General features: G+C 53.4%; 1 protein-coding gene across 2 annotated transcripts in view; it reads left to right on the top strand.

Moving 5' to 3' along the window:
- The window catches only part of KAZN (kazrin, periplakin interacting protein), a 1,027,640-nt gene extending 1,002,745 nt beyond the window's left edge, over positions 1-24,895 (top strand). For both annotated transcript variants that reach the window (XM_032360798.1, XM_032360799.1), the window contains 7 exons: positions 4,516-4,721; positions 5,244-5,362; positions 13,394-13,625; positions 15,017-15,118; positions 15,699-15,865; positions 20,243-20,360; positions 21,994-24,895. In XM_032360798.1, coding sequence (XP_032216689.1) covers positions 4,516-4,721; positions 5,244-5,362; positions 13,394-13,625; positions 15,017-15,118; positions 15,699-15,865; positions 20,243-20,360; positions 21,994-22,158 — 1,109 coding nt within the window. In that variant the 3' untranslated portion in view covers positions 22,159-24,895. The remainder of the gene's footprint in view (positions 1-4,515; positions 4,722-5,243; positions 5,363-13,393; positions 13,626-15,016; positions 15,119-15,698; positions 15,866-20,242; positions 20,361-21,993) is intronic.
- Positions 24,896-25,208: the final 313 nt, after the last annotated feature.

Here is a 25,208-nt window from a genome sequence, read left to right as displayed (position 1 = left end):
GCCCCACATTGAGAACCACTGAACCAAAAGCAGAGAAATCAGGTGTTTCACTTCCAAACCAATCGAAGGGGGAAAGGCAATGAGAAAACAGCCCACACCTTCCATCTAAGTCAGTTCTGTGCAGGGAAAAGATCGTAAAAGCCACATACGTAATTTAAGATTTTCTGGTAGACACATTAAAAAGTAAAAACAGGTGACATGAATTTTAATAACCATTTTTATTTCAACCGATATACCCCCAATATTATCATTTCAAGATGTGATCAACATGAAAAGTATGGAGATTACTTTTTCTTCTCTTCTGGGAGAAAGCCTTCAGAATTCGGTGTGTATTTTATCGCGTAGAGGCTTCTCAACGTGGACGAACCACATAACAAGACAGAGGTGGTCTAGACAGCAACAGACGTGAGCTTGCAGAGGACAGAGGTCCCCACTCAAACCCTGAGCAGCCACGGCATACCAGACACTGAGCTGAGCGGTTAGAGCACCATACGTCACCTCGTTTGTCCTCACTTAGACCCGTGAGCTTAGACGTTATTATCATCCCATTTCCTGGATGGTAAAGGTGAGGCTAAGAATAGTCAAAACACTTCCCCAAGAGAAGCAGAAGAGCTGGGACTCAAACCCAGGTCTCTCATATGCCCATGCCCACCTCAGAACCTCAATACTTTACTCTGTAGAGTCTTTTCCATAATAGACCAGAGAGTTAATGCTTTAGGCTCTTGGGACCAGACAATCCATCTGGTAGGAGAAGTAAAACCTCTTCTTCCAGAGTCAGCCTCGGTCCTCCCCGTGTTCGGAAGGATCCAGACCGATTGGCCTCCTGGCGACACTTTCTCAGACGACCCGGGCCTCAGCCCGCCTCTCTTAACTCACTGCCTGACTATAAATGTGAGTTATTCCCCCTCTTTGGGTTGAGACAGAGGGGAGATAAAAGCCAGGATGGATGGAATCCCAGACATAAAATTGGGCACCGTAGTGCCTACATTTTGGAAACTGCCTTTAATTAATGGTTCACGAGCCCCAAAGACGCCCCCCTCTTCAGGCCTTCTGCAGTTCGTCCCGGAGCTCAGTCCCGGGTGGCGAGGGCAGGGTGGCGAATGGCTGTCTTTCTTCAGAAACCACAATGTGTGGTTTGCTTGTCGGACCCCAGCTCCGCCTCGGGCATTCCTCGAGCCCGGACGCCCTAAGCCAGCTCTCCTCGCCAGCCTGAGGCCCGTGAGCTGCGAAGCGACCCACACGTATCCACACACGCCCCAGAAGTTTGCTTTTTCCCTTTGTCCCCTTATCTGTCATTCCCCCCCACCCTCCTCTTCATTCTCTCTTTTTTCCTGTTTCTCTTTGTGTCTTTGTTGTGTCTGTGGCCCTGTTCCTCTCCTGAAGGCTTGCTCTTGGAGTGTCTCTCTCCAACTCTCTCTTTTTTTTTCTTTTTTCTCTTTTTCCTTCCTTCCTCCTTCCCCTACTGCCTTATAGCTTTCACCTGGGGAGGCCTAGCCCAGGGCCACTCCCCCGCCCCAGGCATGGGAGAGAAAAGGCCACCCCTCACCTGACAGGGAGCCCCCCCCCCGCCCACTTGGACCGGGTGGGAGTCCTGCTGGGAACCCCTCAGGCCCTGAGCTGAACTCAAGCCATATTTCATCCCAGGAAGGCAGAGAGACTGAGGCAAGTACTGAGCACCTACTATAGGTACACATGCAGAATTTATACGAGTCATTAATCTGGGAGGTAGAGAGTATTACTATTATGCCCATTTTATACATGGGAAAACTGAGACTTGAAGAAGTGAAGAAATTAACCCAGAGCCAAGGTCTGTTCAACTCCAAAGCCTCTTTCCACAAGCCCGGTCCAAATGGACAACACGGGCTGGGTCTTGGAATTTCAGGTAACCAGATGTGGCGATGTGCATCTCTCCGCTTCCCAGAAGCAGGTGACGGAGATGGGACTCAGTCACAGAAAAAGCACAGAGACTCTCAGCTCTTTCCAAGCCAGGAAGGACACACCCACCTTGTGTGCCAGAGGCTCACATCTGTAGGACCCAATCCGAAGGGCTTCCCTGCAAGCCAGACCTGTCCTGGGGAGCCAGGCACCAGCAGGAGGGTCACCGAGGGTGGGGACAGGCAGCAGCCTCACCAGGCAGAAACTCAGAACTCGGGGAGGGTGGGGGGCAGGCAAGCCTGCAGAGGAAGCTGCAGATTCCCACATTTCCACATTCCTGGGCGTCATGGCAACACAGGCTCAGACCAGCGACCTGCTCCGAGCTCTGTGCCATCTGCCGTTTCTCTGGGGGCAGGGAAGAGACCTTCTACCTACCTAGCATCCCCAGTCACAGAGTCCCCAGAACAGCCCTGGGAAGGAGGGCAGGGAACTGCATTACACATTATGCCAACCTTAGGGTGCGGGAAATAGAGGCACGAGGCATCTTAGCTGCCCGCCCTGAGTTAGGTCGCTCTGCTCAGTGCCTGCTGGACCCGGGGTGGCATCCTCCTGGCCAGCAGCCATGGGCTCCCTAAGGCTCTTGGCTGAGAAGCTAGAGGCCCCCCAGCGTTGGGGAGAAAGGTTTAAGCAGAGTGTGTATGTATGTGTGTATGGTCCCTAAGCAGAAACAGCGACTTCCAAAGAGTTTCCATGGCAGGGGCAGGGGAGGGCTGAAGGAACTGGGGAGAGGGGCCTTGTGACTCGAAAAAGATTTCTAGGTTGCATGTGTCTGTTTCAAAAATAACATGCCTCAGTGCAGAAAACATGGGAGACAGGAAAGTGTACACACACATGAGAACACCCTTGCCTACTCACAGAGGCACACACACACAAAACATTCACACACAGAGACTCACACACAATTAACCCATCACCCCTTTCCAGACGCAGACTTTTAATATTTATCTAACTAGTATTTTATATGTATAAATGTATAAATATACATATATTACAGCTCTACATCATAGAATCATGTGTACCATTTTTAAATGCGCTGGGATTACATCGCACCTGCTGTCTCATACTGTCCTTCCTCACTTGCCAGTTGGTTATTAACATTTTCCCATGTCAAAAATATCCCCAGTGACACCTTTCTCATGAACCACATATTTTCCAGTGCATGAATGAGGGGCATCCTTCATTCGGACAAACTCCATCAATAACCATCTATACCACTTCCTACTTAATTTTTCCAATTTTTTTAGAAATGCATATGTTTAAAAAAAATACATTTGGTCATTGTAGAATTTTGATGATGGACAAAAGTACAGGAAGAGGAAAGTAAGCTCATTCCTCCTGGCACCCAAGCTCAGTAACCGTAACTATCTGTGTGATTTCACACACAATTTTTGTAACCACCTGCTTGATTAGATGGATAAGTATTTTTTACATCGTTACGATAATTTACAATGTACAGTATCATCAGGGTCCTTCCTAACCAGGCTTCTTTTTTTAATACTTGTCATGGTATTGAGTTTGTGTGGGTGTTGATTTAACCCTACTTTAGAGAAGGAGACTCTTTCCATCTCGGTCAAGTCTGGCCTGAACCTGGTCTACTTCATCAGGTGTGTCTAACCATGGATTGAAGAGTAGGGTTAGGGAGCACCTGGGTGGCTCAGCGGATTAAAGCCTCTGCCTTCAGCTCAGGTCATGATCCCAGGGTCCTGGGATCGAGCCCCACATCAGGCTCTCTGCTCAGCGGGGAGCCTGCCTCCTCCTCTCTCTGCCTGCCTCTCTGCCTACTTGTGATCTCTGTCTGTCAAATGAATAAAATCTTAAAAAAAAAAAAAAAAAAGAGTAGGGTTAGGAAGTGCTGGGGGATAGACATTTTCGCCTACAAGGGGCTACTCCCGAATCAGGTTTCAGTGTGTTGAGGAATGGAGCTGAGGCTCTGTGTATCCTAAGAAAATAAACCACCCAGCGGCCCAGAGATGACTGCCACTATGTTGATTACAATAGCAAAAAACGGGGAACAACCCATGCTCATAAATGAGAAAGCATCCTCTGATGACTCCTGGGCCATCAAAAGGTATCACAGATCTCTACGGAGATGGAAGGGTGTCCTCCACGGTGTAAAGGAGAACGGCGTGTTACAAAACGGAGAACGTGGCGTCTGTGTGCGGGGCTCTGTGTGTGTAAGCGTGGGTCTGTGTGTGTTTGGAAACGTGGGCATTTGTGTATCCCGAAGAATATTTAACTATAACTAACAGCTGCTGTCTCTGGGTAGCGTGGGATTTGGGGCGATTTTCACTTTGTGTTTTGTTTTCATTCTTTTCTAGATTAAGTTTTTAAAAGTCTGTGCTTTTGGGGGGGAACAGATTACTTTTGTAATGGGGGAGGGGCAGCAAAACAAAACAAAAGCCATTTGGATTTTGGAAAGAAGAAACGCATGAGAGGGACTCATCCCCACCCTCCCCCTGTACCCCAGGAGTGCATCAGGGGTGCAATCTGCCCAGTCCCTGCCTCCCCACCCCGCCCCCCCACAAGCCCCCCGCAGCCCCCTCCCCACCTTCCCACCAAGTTTACAATTGTGTGTTGCAGATTCGGACAGCCAGTGCAGCCCCACACGGCAGAGCCTCAGCCTGTCGGAGGGGGAGGAGCAGATGGACCGGTTGCAGCAGGTGGAGCTGGTCAGGACCACCCCCATGGCCCACTGGAAGGCCGGCACCGTCCAGGCCTGGCTGGAGGTGGTCATGGCCATGCCCATGTACGTCAAGGCCTGTGCGGAGAACGTGAAAAGCGGGAAGGTAGGGCACGTCCGGGATCCCAGCGGGAATCCCCCCGCCCCCCTGCCCCACCCCCACCCCGCCTTGAACTTTACCAACCCAGAGCTGAGCCGCTCCACACCCCACACCCCAACCCCCACCCCATCCCAGGGTGAAAGGATGTATTCTCGGAGCCAGCTGAACTGGGTTCAGGCTCCAGGGTCCCCAGTAAAGCACCATGTCTCCCCAGCAAGGCACCTAGCCATCTGAGCCTCAGTTTCCACATCTTTAAATTGGGCCCAACCTGCCCGTCCCTGCTGCAGGAGGGCAGGACCGGGCTAGAGGGCTCCACGGGCCATCATGTGATTCCGCTCACCTCCTGGAGCAGAGATGCGCCACGTGCTCTGCCAGGACTGCAGAGAAGGAAGGGCAGGGAGATGGCTGGCCTCGGGCTAGCAGACCCCTCCGGGGCTCAGCTGCAGCTGGCAGCAGGTCCTGGCAGCCTCGGGAGCCCACCCCACACCTCCCCTCTGGGCACTCAGTCCTCACCTCCCTGCGGTGCAGGTGCTGCTGAGCCTGAGTGACGAGGACCTGGAGCTGGGCCTGGGCGTGTGCAGCTCCCTGCACCGGCGGAAGCTCCGGCTGGCCATCGAGGACTACCGTGACGCCGAGGCGGGCAGGAGGTGGGTTGGCACGCCGGGGCACCTTGCTCAGGCTGTGTCTCCAGGGGGAAGAGAGAAGAGTCCCCCTGGGACCTCCAGATCACACAGTGGGGGGTGAACGGGCACTGCAGGCTGGGCCAGGGATGGGGGATCGTGGGCTGTGCCCAGGAATGCCCCTGGCCAGGGGGTCCCGGCACATCCCAGTCCCGCTCTGGGCCAGCCCTCCCCATAGAAAGATGGGGATCCAGGGAATCAGTGAGGCCCCAGGAGCCCATGATCCCTGCAGCCGGGAGGCAGGATGAACTCATGCGCCCCCAGAACTTCTCTATCTCCAAGGGCCAGCCCGAGCAGGTCTGGGAATTCGGCCAAAATATCCGCACTGCCTACTTTCACCACAATCCCAGCTCTAGCATCCCTGGAGGAGGAAAGGAGGGGTAAGGTGGGGAGAAGCAGAATGCGACAGAGAAGAAATGGACGTGAAAGGCTTTCGTGCCAAGTCTCCCCCAGAGGCTGAGGGCTGGAGGGGAGGGGGCTCCGTTAGCAAGCGCACCTGGGAATGGGCGGAGTTCCTCCCTTCAGGTGTGTCCCGCTCTCATCCCTCACACCCCCCCACACACCCCCACTTCTGTCCTACCTCCTGCCTACCTCCCTCCTGACATTTTGTGAGCAGCGTTTGGGGCGGGGGCTCCTTCAGCAAGCAGCTCCAGGGAACCAGAGCACCCCCCTCAGTCCTCAGAGTGCAGCGGGGGAGAAAGAACGAGCGTCGTAAATCTGACACTTTCTGTTTTGCATAATTATCTCCTTCGCTGGTTTCCCCATCGTTTTCGTGCAGTTAATTAATCAAACCTGGTGGTGTGTGCTATTATTTGCAGAAGCCGCTTTGTGGATTAAAAAATGAGGGGGCTAAGGCTGGGAACTCAGGCTAGTTTAGGAGCAGGAAACCAAAGGCTTGTGGGTCCTGGAGAGGGGCCCTTAGCGTGATTCCAGGGTGGCAGCAGAGACGTACGAGATCAGATCAGAAACTCAGGTAGCAACCCAAAGCAAGCGAAGCAAGAACATGCCAGCCTCCTTGGCGAGTCAGGACCCTGTGGGACAGGACCCTGACGGGGGCGGGGTGGGGGGTGGTGTGAAAGAGGGGAGAGGGGAGTGATGGGCGGGGGGAGGGGAGCGGTGGGCGTGAACTCGCTTTCTCAGAGGGCTTCCCCCCTCCTTAGGGTCCCACATGTACCTCATGCTCACCACCCACTCCTAACCAGTGCCTCCCCCCGCCAATCCTCTGCCAACTAAGCTAGAGACCCCTGCTGTGCCTTTGTCTCCCTCCCAACATGGTTAGTAAACGCTGACCGCGGAAGAGGGTAGGGCTGCCTGCTTCACTTCGCAAAAACGCAGGATTTCTTGCCCAAGTTCGCCCAAAACATGACTGCCCACGAAAACCTCAAGGAACCAAGATGCCACAGCACCCGGAAGGGCGTGGGTGCAAATTAGCGGCCAGATGTGAACGGAGTTTGACAAATTCTGAAAGCTGAGATCAGGACTGTCTCCAAGGATCCTGTGTCCCCCCCCCCCAGTTAGACACCCCCAGGCCTCCTGCAGGAGGGAGGGTCTCATGCCCTGCGGAAATGTGGCCTGTCTCTAACTTGCTCTCTGGCACCTAGTTTCTCCAGCTGTGAATTGAAGGGGGTTAGATTAGAACAGCGGATCTTGTAACTTTTGGAGACTACGGCCACTCTGAGAATCTCATAAAAACTGTTGACACTTTCTCCAGAGGCGATATTATACAAAACTTGACAACTGCATTCTGGAACCCTTTGACTCACTCCCGGAACTTTCAGGGGCCCATGAACTCTAAGGGTAAGAACCCCAGTGAGGTCATCTTCAAGAACACAGCCTGTGTGGCTCTGGGCATGACATTGCCCTCTCTGGACCTGGGTCCCCTTATCTCTAAAATACCGACCACCAAATCCACCAGCCCCATCGCCCGTCGCTGTATGTCCATGATTTTATTTTACCGTCGCAACATCAATGTGGGATAGACATTCTTACCCCCATTTTAAAGACAGACAAAGTGAGGTCTGGAGAAATCATGCGTGCAAAGTCATGCTACAGAATACCTCACTTCAGAGTCAGTCCCCCTCCCGTCATCCCATGGCACCTCAACGCTAAAAACATCGACAACCCCTACTACTCGCGTTTATGGGACACGGAATGTGCCCCAGACTCTGTGCTGAGGGTTTCACGCTCTCTCACCTCTCAGCCTTCCCAGCCTCTGTGAGGCGACCATGGTGAGCCCCATTTTGCAGGTGAGGAAGCGAGGGGAGAGACGCAAGGTCCGGGAGCCAACAGGGATCGGGCCCCCCATGGCCTCGTGTTTTCTGCGTTGAATCAGGACCCAGATGATGTCTCAATTCTGTGCCCAAACTCAGATTTCGGGGTCTCATCTAGCTCGGTTTGGGGCAGGGACAATGTCAAATTTTATAAAACATCTGAATCACTTCTAAAGTCACGCGGTCTTGTTCAACTTGGGCACTTAAGGATAGCTCGGACCAACAGCTGGGAAATTGTTGCCAAGCTGAGGCCCCATGGGGACAACTTTAATGAAAAGAGAACCGTTCTGAAGGGCAGACACGCATTAATTGACAGCATGGGGATGGATATTGGGGACTATAAATGGCTTCCCTCTCTTAGGTTCAGCCAGGTGCCCCGCCACCCCCCCCCGGCCCCGTGTCTTGTTGCACAGTTGATTTGCTGAGCAAACCCTCTCTCAGGCGGGGGAAGAGGGCTTCTGGTCCCCACAAGTGACAACCCTGGGCCCAGGGCATTGGATGGGAGGGCTGGGAGCTCCCACGCCTGCCCAGGGCAAGAGAGCCCTGATGGTGGCTGGTGGTCCTGGGAAGGGCGTGGCTGACGGTCCTGGGAGGGGCGCGGCTGACGGTCCTGGGAGGGGCGTGGCTGACGGTCCTGGGAAGGGCTGCTCTGAAGCGAAGGCCTTAAGAGGCGCTGGGAGGAGGTCCACCTGGGACTTTCTCTTCCTAGAAGGGAGCTTGTCTTGGGTCAGAAGTTTCCAGGACAGGAGCTTGGTCCTGGTGGACTGGAGTCAAGGCCCCAGTCTGGCCTTGTCTTCCGTGTGTTGGATTATAGAACTGAGGCTGTTGAGCCCAGGTGGGGTCCCGCCCTCCAGGAGCTGGTGGTCTGCGCCACAGGGTGACAGGTGCAGGGACAGGGACTCCGGGGAGCTCTGGGCTCAGAGAGGGCCTCCGATCCAGCACACAAGAGGCCTGGAAGGATTCAGGGCGAGCAAAAGCACCGCAGAGCCCGGTAGCAGTCAAGCCGGGGAGGAGGGTGGCGTGGGGTAGAGCACAGCTGGAGCACGGCTGGGAGACAAGGACGGATCCCCGCAGTTCTGGGCGGCTGAGAGGCAGGTAGGAGACCTCGCGAAACTGGGAGCCCACCCTCCCTTTCCTTGGCCAGTCTTCCAGGGAAGCCCCTGCTGAGTGCTGAGTGCTGAGTGCACTAGGCCAGCTCTCCAGAGGGGAACACAGTCTCTGGGCTCAGATCAATTCCTTTTTTTTTTTTTTTTTTTTTTTTTAGATTTATTTATTTATTTATTTGACAGACAGAGATCACAAGTAGGCAGAGAGGCAGGCAGAGAAAGGGGGGAAGCAGGCTCCCTGCTGAGCAGAGAGCCCAGTGTGGGGCTCGATCCCAGGACCTTGGGATCATGACCTGAGCCGAACGCAGAGGCTTTAACCCACTGAGCCACCCACCCAGGCGCCCAAGATCAATTCATTTCTAAAGTTCCATGTGTGACTGATTAGCAGTTTGAGGGAAATACTTAGAGTCAGAGCCGCAGGCTGGGGCACAGCCTTGTGCAAAAGGGTCAGAGTGAGGCTCTGCTGGGAGTGAGGGGTGAGTCCCAGCAGGGCTGGAAGGAAATGGGCCCAGGGAAAGGCTGGCCCCACAGCCCAAGGGGACCAAGAGCTCTTTGCATCCCGTGCATCTGAAAGGACCTCCAGAGCCTCAAGGGCAGGCCAGACAGTGCTGGGCCACTCCAAGGACTCGCTATGGTGGGTACGCTTTGTCCCTTTCTCCCCTCTTCGATTGACTTTTTATTAACTGAATGTTCCCACTGCTGGCTTACGGGCTACACATCTTTGTTTCGTTTTTGACCATGGTTCTACAGTTTGCAATATACCTCCTTAGCTTACCACCGTCTATCTCAAAGTGATATTATACAGCTTTGTGTAGAGTGTAAAATGCTTTTTGTCCTCTTGCCTTTGTGCTATTGTTTTCATACATTTTTATCTGTATGTGTTAGATGCTCCATAATACACTGTTTTATTTGTCTTCTAAACTGTCCATTCTCTTTTAAGGACATTAGCAGATGAGAAAAATAGTTACCTAGATATTTACCATTTCCAATCACCTTTATTCTTTAAAAAAAATTTATTGTAAAGTACACATATTTATCATCTTAACTAGTTTTGGGGATTTTTTTTTTTTTTTTTGCTTTTGTTTGGAGAGAGAGAGGGGGGTGGAGGAGGGGCAGAAGGAGAGGGAGAGAGAAAGTCTTAAGCAGGCTCTATGCCCTGTGTGGAGCCTGACGTAGGTCTCGATCTCATAACCCTGAGATCGCGACCTGAGCTAAAATCAAAACTCAGACCCTTCACCCACTGAGCCACCCAGGCATACCCCGCCTCCATCTTAACTGGTTTTAAGTGCACGGTTCATTGGTATAAAGGACATCCACGTTGTTGGGCGGTCATCCCACCTTCCATGTCTAGGACCCTCTTCATCTTGGAGAACTGAAACCCTACGCTCATGATAACACAATAAACACGAAGTGCCTGTTCTCTCCTCCCCCCTCCCCCGCCATATAATGACGACCACCCTTCTACTTTCTGCCTTTATGGTTTTGGCTGCTCTCAGTACCTCATTTAAGTGGAATCACACAGGATTTGTCTTTTGGGGCCCGGCTTACGTCACTTAGCATCATGTCTTCAAGAGTCTTCCATGCAGCTCGTGTCAAAACATCCTTCCTTTTTAAAGCTGAATGCATTCCACCGTGTATAGAGAGCAACTTTTGCTTAGCCCCTCCTCTGTTGGTAGATGTTGGCGGCCTCCACATTTTAGCTACTGTGGATAATGCTGCCATGAACGTAGGTGTATCGCTATCTCTTTGAGACCCTGCTTTCAATTCTTTTTTGGTATTTACCCAAAAGTTGAATTGCTGGATCATAAGGTAATTCTATTTTTGATTTTTGAGGAACCGCCATACTGTTTTCCACGGAGGTTACACCACCTTAGAGCCTCACCAACAGCACACGAGGGTTCTGATTTCACCATCCCCAACAACAGTTGTTTTCTTGGGTTTTTTTAGCCATGCTAATGGGTATGAATTGGTATCTCGTTGTAGAGAAATTTGCGCTTCCCTAATGATTAGTGACGGGCATCATTTCGTGTGTTTATTGGCCACTCATATGTCTTCTTTGGAGAAATGTCCATTCAAATCTTCCCATTTCTGAATCCAGTGCGTTTCTTTCTTTTTTTTTAATTGTGACTTCTAGGAGTTCTCCTCTATTCCTTCATGTGGGGGAAGTTTCCATATGTTATTATTTTCTTGCCTCTTGAAAAAATCTCTTCAACATTTCCTGCAGTTTATTCCTCTGATGATAAATTCTCTCAATTTTAGTTGTTTTTTTGAAAAAAACTTTTTTTTCCCCTCTCTCATTTTTAAAGTAATGATTTTTTTTAGAGCAGTTTTAGTTTCACAGCAAAATTGAAAGGAGGGTATAGAGGGTTCCCATATCCCTCCTTCCCCGACTCCAGCACGGCCTCCCCCATCATCCCATCTCCCACCGGATGGAGTGTTTGTCACAGGTGAGGAACCCACACCTACGCATCCCAATCACCCAGAGTCCATAGTTTACATAACGGATCGCTCTTGGTGTTGTGCCCTCTGCGGGTTTGGACGAACATATGGTGACATGCATTCGTCGCGACAGTATATATGCTGAATAAGTCACTGCCTAAGAAATCCCCTGTGCTCCACCGGCTCATCCTTCCGTCTCCCTAACCCCTGGCAACCACTAATCCTTTGACTGTCTCCATAGTTCTGCCGTTTCCAGAATGTCATATAACGAGAATCATATAGTACGTAGTCTTTTCAGATTGGCTTCTTTCACTTTGTAAGGCGCATTTAAGGTTCCTCCGCTGGGAGGTTTTAAACAGAGGAGGGACATGATCTGATTAATATTTTTAAAAGACCATCTGGCTACTGTGGGTAAAGTGGATGAGAAGGGGCAGGGCTGGCAGGGGGCGATGCAGGGGGAAGTAAGGAGGCAACTGCCGAAATCTGTGCCAGAGGTGGTAGGAGCTTGAACCCAGGAAAGGAGAAAAGGGGACAGACATACGGACCAGAGTGACTGATAGACCTGGGGAAGGAGGGGAGAAGAGGGCAAATGGGGACCAGAGCCGGGTGATGGCTGGGGGTGGGGAAGAGCTGGGAGAGGGGACAGGGAATTTAACTTGGAGCTCATCAAATGTGAGACGTGTGACAGGAGATGCCAAGGCAGCAGGTAGTGAGCAGCAGGGTCTCAGAAGAAAGAAGGGAGAGGTGGCCGTCTTCATTTACAAATGTAACCCAGAGCCCTGGAAATGGTGCCGCCAGGGAATGGAGAGTGTGGGGAAGAAGAAAGAAGGGAAGAGCCCAGGAAGGAAGATGTGCCCGTTCTGTGACCGCGGCCCTCCCAAGCACAGCGGTCAGCCGCTGTTCAGTGTGCACTGGTGGACTGAAGGACAGCGAGGACCCATATAGGATCACCAGCAGGGGGCGCTGCGGTCAGCTCTGCTGCGGTCCTGGATAGGGGCTGGGAGGACTCAGGGGCAGGGAGACCCATTGGCGGGCAGAGTCCAGGGCGACTCCGAGGTGTCCAGAGTGAGCAGTGGAGAGTGGAAAGGAGGAAGCTGAGTCAGGAGCTGAAGTCCCACTCAAGAGTGGCTGGTGGGGCAGCTCTTAGAGATGAGGGCACAGGGAGGGGCTGGGAAAAGCGTGTGGGGTATTCTATCTGGGGGGAGGGGAAGAATGCCGGTCCTGCTCCCAGACCTGGGGAGGAGGGCAGTGTCGCTGTGTAAGCCCACATTTCCCTGTCAAGTCCTGATCCCTTAGTGCCGCCCCCTCCCCCTCCCCGCCGCCAACCTGGCAGTCCTGCCCGTCATTGCTCAAGTCCCTCCGCAGGTGGGATGCTCTGTTTTCATTCCTTCTGTGAGGCTGCCACCGTGTGGCAATCAGGGAAATGACAGTCTGGGGGACCTGGGGCTAGGATCATCCTACCTCTTTCTGCATTGGAGAAATACTGGTTGCGCCCCTACTGTGTGAGCAGCACTGAGACAGGTGTGGGACGGAGAGAAAGCTGAGATAGAGCGGTGAGGAGAGAGGGCTTGAAATAGGCAAAGCGGGGGTTTTGATTCTGATTCCAAGACGTGCCACTGGGGGACTCTGGGCAAAGTCTGAGCTTCCTGGTTTGTAGAACGAGGAGACATGGCCCAGGCCACAGCTCTGCGGGCTTCAGGGAGACTGCAGAGGAGTGCGCAGAGGGGACCACACCCAGGGGCAGGAGGGGATGCTGAGGGCTCCCGGATATGTCTCCTCCCTCCGTACTCTCCCTGCTGCTCTGCCACCGTCTCTTTCGACTCCGAGCATCTGAATGGGCTTTCTTCCCTTTTCCCATCCCCTTTGTCTGCCTCTCTGGTGATCCCCCTTCTCTTCCTTGGGGCTCGCTCTCTGTTTGTCTGTCTGTCTGTCTCTCTCTCCTTCCACTCTCTGCCTCCGCCTCTCTCCCCATCTCGGCTTTGTCTCTTTCTCCCTCTCCGTCTCTCCACTCCATGCTTTTTCCTGCCCATCTCTGAGATTTCTTGGTCCCCCACTTCCCCCCACCCTGTTCTTTTCCCTCTATCTTCATCTCTGCCCATCTCTGCCCCATTTCTACCCCTTTCCTCTGTTTCTGCCACCTGTCCCCACCCACCTCTCTCTCTGGCCATGTCTGTCCTCACCAGCCTGTCCAAAGCCGCCGACCTGGACCATCACTGGGTGGCCAAGGCCTGGCTGAATGACATCGGGCTGTCCCAGTACTCTCAGGCCTTCCAAAACCACCTGGTGGACGGGCGAATGCTGCACTCCCTGATGAAACGGGACCTGGAGAAACACCTGAATGTGTCCAAGAAGTTCCACCAGGTCAGCATCCTGCTGGGGATCGAGCTGCTGTACCAAGTGAACTTCAACAGGGAGGTAAGGACCAGAGCAGGCGGCGGAGGCATCTTCCACAGCCCTTCTTTCTGCCCCTGGCTCCCACTGTCTGTCCACCCAACTATCTGCCCATCAGGCATCCATCGCACCGAGGTCCACCGACCTCGTCATCCACGCACCCATCCCTCCTCGCTCCCTCCCTTCTTCCAACAGCTGCTTACTGGGCATGGGTCAGGCCCTGTGTCCAATTCAGGGAAAGTGGGGAACCCTCATTCTCCAATAGTTTCTCTGCCCATCAGGGAGAACCACAACGAAGCTGATGCCACCATACCATGGAAAGTTGGCCCATTGGGGAAGTCCAGGATTTTATGAAAACCCAAAGGTGCAGCTTCCAGAGGGATCAGGGAGAGCTTCCCTGAGGTCGTGACAGCTGGACTGAGACCTAAGAGAGGAATTCCAGGCATCAGTCAGCAGGAGATGTGAGGGAAAAGCAACCTAGCAGAGGGAACAGCATGAGCAAAGGCCCGGAGGACAGACTATGGGGTCCCAGTGTTTGGTCTAAGGCAGGGGAAGTGAGCAGGGAGGCCAGCGAGGTGACCAGGGACCAGGGGGAGAGTCAGGGTTTGGGCTCTGACTGCCCCTTTGATTCTGAGCCCTGCCAAGTCAGACAGCACCGGGCACCTGCTTCAGCTCCCCCGGGACCCAAATATTCCCGAGGCCGCTGGGCCCTGCGGGGCAGAGGCTGTCCAGGTGGCTTTGTTTTCTTAAAGTGAGGTCAGAGCACAAGCCCCTCAGGGTCAGGAGGAGCGGCACAGAGGAGGGATCTGTCCGGCTCTTCAGTCCTTCTCACACACACCCCGCAGGGCCCTGGGCACCGGAAGTAGTAAGGTGCGGGCTCTGCCCCCGCCCCCAGCCTGGGAACCGCAGTCTGGTGAAGGAGGGAGACCTGCCAGCAGATCGTGACAGTGAAGCGTGGAAATGGGCACGGCACGTGGGGGCTGGAGGCCCGGAGCCCTTTATCTGGAGGCCAGTCCCCCCAGGGAGGCTGGCAAAAGGGGACCAGGCTGATCCCTCCACATGGTACTGGGGTGATGTTTTGTTGGTGACGCTCATTGTCCCTGGGGGCTGGGTGCACCCACAGAAGTCAGCCCTTCATGGAAGACCCACATTGTTGGGCCCCTACTCCATGTCAGGAAAGTGGGGTGTCTGGGTCGTACAAACTAGGCAGCAGCTGGGTCTCACCCAGCTCTTCCCCCCCAGAAGCAGGCTTCTCCCCATTTCCCAGAATGAAAGACCAAGCCCCAGATTGACAGGGCCAGAGAAGCCAGTGCTCGCCGGCCAGAACTCCCCCAGCACCATGGATGCTTGCTCTTTGGGACCCCATACGTGTTCCCCCACCCCCAACTGACCCACTGTCTCCCCACCCCCACAAGGCCCTCCAGGAGCGCCGCGCCCGCTGCGAGACACAGAACATAGACCCCGTGGTCTGGACCAACCAGCGGGTGCTCAAGTGGGTGCGGGACATTGACCTGAAGGTGAGGGTCTGGCGGGCGGGGGGTGGGCTGGAGCGGCTCGCAGGCATCTGTAAATCCCATGCATGTTTGTGTGTCCGTTTTCTGTGAGCCAGTGTTGTCGCCCAAGCGGGCGAGAATGCCTGCCTCCTGTCGCTCAAGAAGAGGGAGCGCTCACCCCACCCCTGCACCAGGACCCCATTCATGAAGGCTTTCCCATAGCAGGGGTGGAGAGGCTGGGCTGTCCTCTGAAGCAGGGCTGGGCGAATCCAGGCCCATCTCATCAGACAAATATTTATGGGCTGCCTGGCAAGATCTGGGGTTACGTCAGTGACAAAGTAGTCTTGGTCACTGTCCTCATGGCCCTAAAAGAGTGGGGGCATTCCCCCTCCGGCTTATACTGCCTTATACTACCCGGTCCCTAAGGGGACAAGACCTTGCTATGGAGGGCATGTCCCTGCCTGGAGCAGGGCAGCTCCTCAGGACACCTCGGGATGACAGGGTGGCCCTCTCAGCCTCAGAGGGCAGGACACCAGGGCAGACCTGTCAAGCTAACAGGGCGGCCCCCCACTGCAGCCTGACCATCCCCGTGCCTTGCCCTCAGGAGTATGCGGACAACCTGACCAACAGTGGCATCCACGGTGCTGTGTTGGTGCTGGAGCCCACGTTCAATGCCGAGGCCATGGCTACCGCCCTGGGCATCCCCAGTGGGAAGCACATCCTCCGAAGGCACCTGGCAGAGGAGATGAGCGCCGTCTTCCACCCAGCCACGTGAGTGTGGGCTGCTGGCTCCCACTCTGGGGCTCCGGAAGCCGGTGATCCTGCCCTCCCCCGGCTCCCTCCCTTCCTGGATCCCACTACTTCCCTACAACACAGTGGCCTCCTTCTACAAATCAGGAAACAGAGGTTCCAAGAAGCAAAGTGCTTGAGCCTGAAGGTCACAGTTGAAAAAGAGGTGGCCACTCCAGGCAGGGAGAGCTGCGGAGACAGAGGTTTGGAGGCAGGAGTGAGGATACTAACGGTGCTGATGGTCCCAGTGAGCTGGCCACGTCAGCCTACTGATCCCAGTCTCCTCATCGGAAAATTGGCCAGAGGAAAAGCACCTGGACAGACAGATTAGACACCCTCCTAGTGGACTCCCTCCTTAAAATAATTGCAGTTAAGCTAAAGTCATCATTTAGTGGACACTTGCTGTGGGCACTAATTTCATCCTCATGACAAGATCAAGAAATTGGTGTCACTATCCCTCCTTTATAGATGGAAACATCTCATTTGACGGGGGCCAAAGTACTTGCCCAAGGTCACACAGCTAGTAAGGAGCTGAGCTCAGATTTGTCCTTTGCTCTATTAATATGACATATTACATTGGCTTTCATACATTGAGCCAACCTTGCATTCCTAGGATAAATCCCACTTGGTCCTTTTTACATGTTGCTGGACTAGGTGTGCTAGCATTTTGATGAGGATTTTTTACACCTGTATTTGTAAAGGATGTTGGTCTGAAGGTACTTTTTCTTGTGATATTTTCACGTGGTTTTGGTATCAGAGTAATACTGGCCTCATAGGATGAGTTAAGAAGTATTTCCTCCTCTTTCTTTTCTTTCTTTCTTTCTTTCTTTCTTCTTTTTTTCTTCATTTCTTTTTTCTTTCTTTTTCTCTTTCTTTCTTTCTTTTCTTTTCTTTTTCTTAAAAGTGTGTGAAGGATTGGTGTCATTATTCCTTAAACATTTGGTAAAATTCACTGGTGGAACCACATGGTCCTGAACTTTTCTTTGTGGAAAGTTGGGTTTTTTTTTCCTCCTACTTCAATTTTGTTATAAATCTGTTCAGATTTTCTATTTCTTCTTGAATCAGTTTGAATAGTTTATATCTTCCTAGAAATTTGTCTTTCATCTAGGTTAGCTAATCGGTTGGCATAAAATTATTTATTTATTTATTTTTAATTTTTTGATTTTAAAAATATTTTATTTATTTATTTGACAGAGAGAGAGAGATATCACAAGTAGGCAGAGAGGCAGGCAGAAAGGAGGGTAGGAAGCAGGCTCTCTGTTCAGCAGAGAACCTGGTGCAGGGCTCAATCCCAGAACCCTGAGATCATGACCTGAGCCGAAGGCAGAGGCTTAACCCACTGAGCCACCCAGGTGCCCCCATATAGTTGATTTTATAATCATTTCCCTGTAATCTTATTTCTGTAGAACTGGTAGGGCTGTCTCCTCTCTCATTCCTGGTTTCAATCATTTGAGTCCCTCTGTAATCTCCATCAGTCTAGCTAAAGCTTTGTCCATTTTGTTGAGCTCACATTTGAATCTGAGGCTCTCTGAGTCAGAACCCTGAGTGCCGAACCCCCAAACCACATGAAGCCTCAGGAAGCAGCTGGGCCACACCCCGTGTTATACAGAAACTGAGGCTTGGTGGAGGCGGCAGGGATTGTGCATCTGTGGCAATGATCCAAAAGTCTTGAACTGCCCTTCCCTGTCGGCAGGCTGATATCCAAGAGATTCTCAGAGTGAGATCCACAGATCCCAACAGCAAAATCATTGGTGGGGATCTGGCCCAAACTCAGATCTATAGGACCAGTATTTCCTGGGAGAGCCCAGGAATCTACATTTCGGACATTTTTAAGTAGTTCTATGGAGACCAGAGTTTGACAAGAACCCTAGTCCATGAGCCATGATGCAACAGGTGCAGGAAAGTGGCTTTTCTCCTAAGAATTGTCCACCTTCCTTGACCCCCATCTGGCGCCGTGTGACCTGTAATGGCCTTAATATATTCTGAGCCCTGGACAGGCAGCACTAGCTAAAGATTAGCAGGCATTCGTGTGTATGATTAAACCCTTGACCACGCCTAAGGTCACATGTGCATTAAGGACCATCTAGAATTCATGCGTGAGCCCTGGGGAAGTTTCTCGTGGGGCACAAATAGGGGGGGTTCTTATGCTGTTGGGAGGCCAGGGATTCCCTTAGGAATGACATGAAAGCCAACCTTCCAATAAGAGGATAAGGAAGTGGAAATTGGACTTGGTCCTCCTCCTCATTTTACAGACGAGGGGTCTGAGCTGGTCAGCCAGGGCAGTGTCTATCCATGGCCCAGGTGTCAGTTCTCCTCAGAGCCCTTTGCTGAGAACTTGCCACAGGCTGTGGGAAGAGATCTCAGTCAACTCAGGGGAAACAGAACTTCATGAGTTCCTAAGAAATTTTTGAGACCATCCCTGTTGGCACCAAGAGTCCCCCGCTAAGCAAAACACCAGTAGAGACAGTGATCTCCAGGCCTGGTTAATATCACCTCAGTACTTAATCACATGCCTGGGGATTATATTAACCAGGTTCTTCAGGCTTTGCCCCCAGGACGTCTCTGCAGCCGTCCAAGCAGTAAAGATGCCCTGTCCCCTGCCCTCTTGCTCCCCCTCCTTCTGTTGCTGACTTCAGCTTTCCAGAGAGAGAGGGAGCAGGGCTGGTGGTGCTGGCCCTTTAAGGCGAGTCCTTCCAGAATGCTCTGATGGGGTGGAAAGATTCAGATGGAGAAACATCCCTGACCATTGAATAGCTATCAAGAGCTAACCCAAGACTCCATCCCAGGATGAATCCAAGGCTTGGAGCCTGATGGAAGGCTAGGGCAACACAGTGCATAAAGCAATTGGGAAAGGAACGCAGGAACCGCGAGGCGCCCAACAACACAGCTATTATCAATGATTTTTCCAAACCCACTACCAGCGCTTCCCTTTCTTCCACCACAGGGGAAATGGCTGGAAAATGGGTTCAGATCCGGGCTGTGCTGCTTTCTCCTGTATTAGACACAAACCAGTGACTTCAAGCCTCTGAACCTCAGTCTCTCATCTGTAATATGGGAACATGTCCTCCCTTCCCGGCGGCTTTGTTAGCAGGATTCCGGGAGGCAAACTGTAGGCAGTGCTCCTGACACAGAACCCGCCCCGCCAAACAACTGATAGTTCACGCCTCCCGGCTTCACACACGCATTGGAATGTATCCGTGACGTGCTTTCCTCTGGAACTGGTTCCGTGGGGCCCTCCTTTCTGTTGATGGGCTTGTTCCAGATTTTTCCTTAGCATTTCAGTGAGGAAGAACCATTCCTCCGTGAGCTCTGACAGACTTTGCCGTCAAGCACACAGAGTAAGACACCTTGTCATGTCTCCCACCTCCATGGCTGGCAGGCTTCCCAAGCTACAGATTGGGGGGGGACAGGGGTGCTCCCAAGGGGGGAAGGGACACACTGAGATATTCAGGCACCCATGAGAAGGTGATGTGTTATGACGTTCTGCCCACCCAACCCCTGGCAGTGATTGAAATGTGAGCCTAGGGAGCAGGTGCTGGGATGGTTCAGGGGTGGTCCCGTGTAATACGGGGGACAGAGCAGGGCCTTCAAGGGCTCAATTCTGGCTCCTCCATCATCATCTGTATGATTTTAGGCAAGAAACTTGCCCCCTCTGAGCCTCAGTTCCCCCAACTTGAAATGAGGATAATCACCCCTTCTCAGGGTTTCTGGAAGGGTTCAAGGACCTCAACTCTGTCCTTACAGCGAGAAAGTAGGCTACGACAACATGTAAACTAATGGGCATGGCTGGGTTCCAATAAAACTTTATTGGCAAAGTCAGTCGGCTGGCTGCAGGTTGCAGTTCTCCAAATCCTAGTCTAACAGAAGCCTTCGATGCTTTGACGCAAGGAGCAGTGGGGTCGCTTCAGGCACTAAGTCAGTGGTGGGGGCAGGGGATGCAGATTTCAAATGCAGAGTGGGGGAGATTTTCCTGATGCTTCTCGAGTCATACCAGTGAGCTCAAGCGGGGGGATTCGCCCATCTAGTCCTCCCTTTCCTGGGAAGGTTTGTAGCACGCCGGAGGGGGAAGAGCGTGACCTTGGAGTCTCAGAGACTTGGGTTCAGGGCTTGGCTCTGCTGCTCCCAGCTGGGTAATCCTGGACAAATCGCTTAACCTCTCTGGGCCTCCCCCCCGCACCCTCCCCCAGGCCCCAACTGTCATGCAGGGACGCTGTGAGGATTGCATTCAGAAAACGTTGAGCATGCGGGGCCACGCAGCAGGTCCACAGTAAATCACAGCAGTTATGGTCATTGTCACCCATGGGAGAGTGTGTGTCTCTCGGGAGGGCTGTAGCTGACTCAGTGTGGGTCTCTCTCTAGCTCCTCAGGCATCCGGGAGGCTGAGCGTTTCGGGACACCCCCAGGGAGGGCCTCCAGCATCACACGGGCGGGAAAAGAAGAGAACAGCGGTGGCGGTACCAAGTACAAGGCTGGCCGGGTAAGTCACTGGGTGCCTTCGCCTGTGAGTCCTCCAGCCCGGGGGAGGTCTTGTTGTCATCTGGGCCCATACTGTCCCCTCCTAGCTCCTCTTTGGCCTGTGGAGGAGGACCAAAGGGCCAGGTCACAGGTGCAACCAGGAGGGAGGAAGTCACCATCAGATGACCTGCATGATGCTTAAGCCCCATCCCCAACCCCCACCCCCCAACCTCCACTCCCCGCCAACCCTGCACTCTGCCCAGGCTTAGAGTAGCATCTGGAAGCTCGGGTCTCACCTGCCTGCATCAGGATCACCTGGGCAGCTGCTTTACAGGATGTTCTGGGACCCACCTGGGTCTCAAAGCCAAGGCTCTGGGGTGAGGGGGAGCCCTCGCTGCAGCCAAGGTTTTGAACTTCAGCGACCCAACTGACAGCCACAGAGTAGCCTCCGGTCTATGAGAGGGCACGCAGTTTGCCTCTGTTTACCCAGACTCAGACTGACCCCGATTCCCAAGTGGAAGCGTGAAGGCACAGACGGGAGAAGTGGATAATCCAAAATCCTCCTGTTCATTAGGCAAACATTTTTTGGGTACTGTTGGGGTTTGAGGCACCATCCTGAGCGCGAATGGGGAATGCATGAGTAAACTCCCACCATACTCTTGGGCGAGCTCAGTCTAGACCATGCAGTCTTGAATGGGGTAGAAATTGGTTCCTAGGGGGAGAGGCAAACCCCTCACCCTTTCTCTCTATGAGGAACAGGTATATATATAGGACATGAACAGAAGCACAGTGTCTTTGGTGTGAAAATTTCATGGTGGGGGGGTGTGAGTAGGGGGAAAATATCTTAGAAGTCTCCTTTTTTAAGGTGGCAACACTGACCAAAAGGTTGAGGACCAGTGGTCTGGAAACAAAAGCAGTCGGGGACACGAAGAGTTACAAAGCGCTGTCTGGATTATTAGCATAGAGAGATGTTCACAATAAGAGAAAAATCTGTCGGGGAGCCTGGTGCGTCTCACAATAGTAGCTACCCTTTGCTAGTACCTCGCTGTGTGCTTTATAGGTCTGATTTCTACTCTTCACGACTACTCCAAGAGAAAGGAATCGCTATTCCCCCTTGGAAACTGAGAAAACGGAGGCTCAGAGAGGGCAGGCCACGGGTCCAGGGTCACACAGCTGGAAAGTGACAGAGCAGGGATCCACACCCCGGTTTGTGGGCCTCCAAAATACATGCTCTTTCTGCCACACCAGGAGGTGCTAGAATATTTCTTCCTGACCCAGGAACATGGTCAGACTTCACGCCCAGGCTCAGACATGCTCACTTCTCCATCGTATCCATTCTCAGCTCTCCTCCTGCTGAGGAGGGAGATGGGAGGCTTTTGAGGATAATCAAAAAGACTGTATCTGTCCTCACCCTTAGCAACTTACCAGTTCCTTCAGTTGGGAACATGAAGCTCCCTCGTAAGGTTAGCTCACAAAACCCTCTTGGTGTCTCTGAGCAGCAGAGGAGGATTACTAATAGGAGCACAGAGAGGTTAGAAAAGTTGCTTAAGGTCACACAGCAATTAGAACGGGGGACCCCTGCATTCCCCAGATCCAAAACACTCAATTCCTCTTCTCTTCTCCCCACTGCTTCCTCTCATTTTCTCTCCTCTCAGCTGCCCCTGGGGAAGATAGGAAGGGGCTTCAGCAGCAAAGACCCCGACTTTCATGATGACTACGGCTCTCTTCAAAATGAAGACTGTGGAGATGATGACCCCCAGGGCAGGTCAGAGCAGTGCCGTCTGGAAGGCTACAACGGCCTCGAGGTCACCAACGTGTAAGGAATGGATTCTCCCCCAGACCCAGCACGAACACACCCACCGAGGACGAGTATCCAGATGCTGTCTCCACTGTACATAGGGACCGCGGGCCAAGGATACTCCTCTACTCCTGGGCAAAACCCCAGCAGACGGGAGCCCCAGGGAACAAGGTGGCTCCAGTCTGCCTGTCTCGAGCAGGCTGTGGACCTTCCAGCTCGGTGGAAGGACCTGTCGACCCAGCCTCTCTGTAACCCAGGCTCCGCCTCAGAGCAACTGTCAGCCAGTGAGCAGTCCAGGCGGTCCCTGGAGCCTTGAACGGAGCTGCCAAGAGGGAAGGAGGCCGGCGGTTCCCCAAAACACCCTTCCAGAAGGAGCAGGCGGGACTCCAGTCAGACCCGCAGAGCCCAGCACTGGCAGGGCTAGGAGCCAGCAAAGCCTGAGGCTGACCAGTGGGCCCTTCTGGCCAGCCTGGGGGAGCTCTTGGCTCCAGTCCCCGTATCCCCGATGACCGAGAACTCCGGTTCTGACTTGGGTCACTGAATCTCCCTTGGGAGAACGCAAAATGGGATGGTCATTCCCTTCCATCCTAAAAGCCGTGTGTCACACGGGGTGGACACGTAGAACGGCTGTTTGCCTTCTCCTCCCATGAGTGGCTGCTCTGGGCAGGTGGAGGCAGGTGGGTGATCAGGGAGGGGTGGGGCTTGGCAGCAAAGTTTCCAGGAAATGCAGATTTCCTGTCATTGGGATAAAGGATATCCTGAGGATAGGACCGGGGATGATGGACTTAGATCAGTGACAACCAGCTATGACAGTGGGTTTGGGATTGGAAGCAGGGAAATGCTCGTCACTGTTGACCCAACAACGGTGACACTTGGTTGTGATGTCTCAAGTCACCGGAAACAGGTGTGCTTCCCAGCGCCCTCACTGAGCTGAACCTTGCAGAGCAAAGTCATGAAGGTGGTGGACGGAACCCCCAGCCCTTTGCCTGACTCTGCCACTGTTCTGCTGTGTGACTTCTTCCCGGTGGCCTCACCTCTCTGTGCCTCAACGTCTTCATCTACAATACTCCTGGCTCCCTCCCAGGGACGCCATGAGAATTAACACTTGCTAATGTCTGTAACACACTTTGTAACCTCTCAGGAGACAGGTGGGAAGGTATGGGGACAGAAGGAAACGCCCAATTTCCCATTCACGACACAGAACAGACATTGAACGGGTCCTCTGCAGCTGTGTTCTGGTTGGGGCCATGTGCAAAAGGAGGACAAGGAATGCCTACCATTCAGACTCTCTAGAGCCCCCAGTAGGGCTTGACCAAAGAGAGAGGGGAAAAGCCTACGTTACACCACCCTGGAAAACCAGTCTGATTCATGTGTTCGGGCTTGAGCCTGCTGACCTTGGCGCTGAGTGATGATTTGGGAGGACCAAGATGCATTGGGTTTCTACTGATGCTTGAGTTGTCAGAATCATTTGGGGGGATCACAACACTGAAGCCATTCGCCCAAGAGTCACGAGAGGTCTGAATTTCCAAGACTCGGACAGGTAAGTGTCCGCCTCTGAGAACCGTCAAAGCCCACGTTCTTCAACCCAATGAACTGTTTGCCCTCCTAGGAAAAGCCTCGACCAAGGCGCGATGAACTTGAGAATGACTCCTCCCCAGGGCTGACGACCATGGTTTTCTCTCTGACCTTAAGATAAGCACAGCTTTTCTTGCCCCTGGAAACCAAACGCCTGGCTGGTGGACAGGTGGATGGCCCCTGCCGTTCGTCTGAATGTTTAGCCTCCGAGGGTCACATCTCCGACTCCAGGGCCTGAGGGAGAAGCTCCGGTATCTACCTTAGCTTTGCTGGGGTTCCGAACCCCAGGATCCGCATGACATGCAGACGCACAAGGCGCCTGAAGATGCAGAGCCCACAGCCAGGATGGCGGGGGGGCTCCCCTCTAACCTGATGCCTCAGGTCCCTCCCAAGCCAGCATCCAGGCTGGGCGACCCAGGACCCCAGGATCTGCCTCTTTCAAGCCAGGCGGGAAATGATTGCCACGGGGTGAGGAAAGGTAGCACAAGGGGGCCCGCGTGCAGCTCTGAAGCTTTAAAGCCAACGTTGGCCCGAGTTGTCAGACATGAAGCTGACACTCCCCTCCCCCATTCATTCCCATAGGGGATAAGATGGGCAAGTGGACAATTTGGGGGGTCACTGGCAGGGATGGCCTTGCCCCCCCTCCCGCAATTTGCAGCATCAGGCCAGCAGGTCTGGGGCAACACGAGCAACGTTGAAAGCACCTTCCGGGCCCAGTGGTACATTCTCTCCAGCCCACGGCCCCATCCTTCACAGCCAGAGGAGCGTTTGGAACCAGCTTTTCCCACAAGGACAGGTCGGCTGATAAATGAACAACCTCTACACACAGTCAAATCCGGTGGCCTTTGTCTGCTGAAGAGAAAACCCCAAACGTCTGCTCTGCTTCAGGGGTGGGCAGGACTGAGCAGAGAGATTCTGGGAGCAATCGGACTCCGGCTGGCAGAGCGGCCACGGACGGAACGGTGACCCGCCACGGCCTGGCCACAGGGCCCGGGTGTGGTCTTAGGGCTTCCAGACCTGGGAATGCTTCTTGGAGAGGTGTCCTCGGTGCCCATGGGTACTAGCCCCTTTAAAAGAGGTAGTTGGTGCCAGAGGTTGGGGAGAACCAGAGTAAGCAGAGGCACCCCGTATTTCTGCGAGAAGCTGGGGACCCGAGCCCTCGGAAGGCACCTGCCCGTCAGACTCTCGGCTTTAGGACTCCAGACCCCTCTGAAAGGTCCCTTTGTCATTAGCTACCCAGAGCCTTTCTCCTAAAAATCTGTCATCAGGGCCCAGGCTATAAGAGGCAGGAAGAAGCTGCAAGAAAACCTGGACCAGATGCGGGAGAGGGGAAGGGGCCTCTGCACGGCCCAGCCGGCATGGAGGGGGCCGGGGGAGGGAGAGCTCAGAACAGTGACCCCACATCTTGAGGTCCCTCAACAGGGCTCCATGTGGCCGAACGGGAAGATTCGGCAGGACGAGATTTCGGTGTCTGCTGTGGGGGACCCCGGAACCCTC

Source organism: Mustela erminea, chromosome 10 (assembly GCF_009829155.1).
Source record: "Mustela erminea isolate mMusErm1 chromosome 10, mMusErm1.Pri, whole genome shotgun sequence".
In the NCBI taxonomy this organism is placed as follows: domain Eukaryota; kingdom Metazoa; phylum Chordata; class Mammalia; order Carnivora; family Mustelidae; genus Mustela; species Mustela erminea.
Note: the sequence above shows the minus strand (reverse complement) of the source record. Positions and strands in the feature narration are given on the sequence as shown.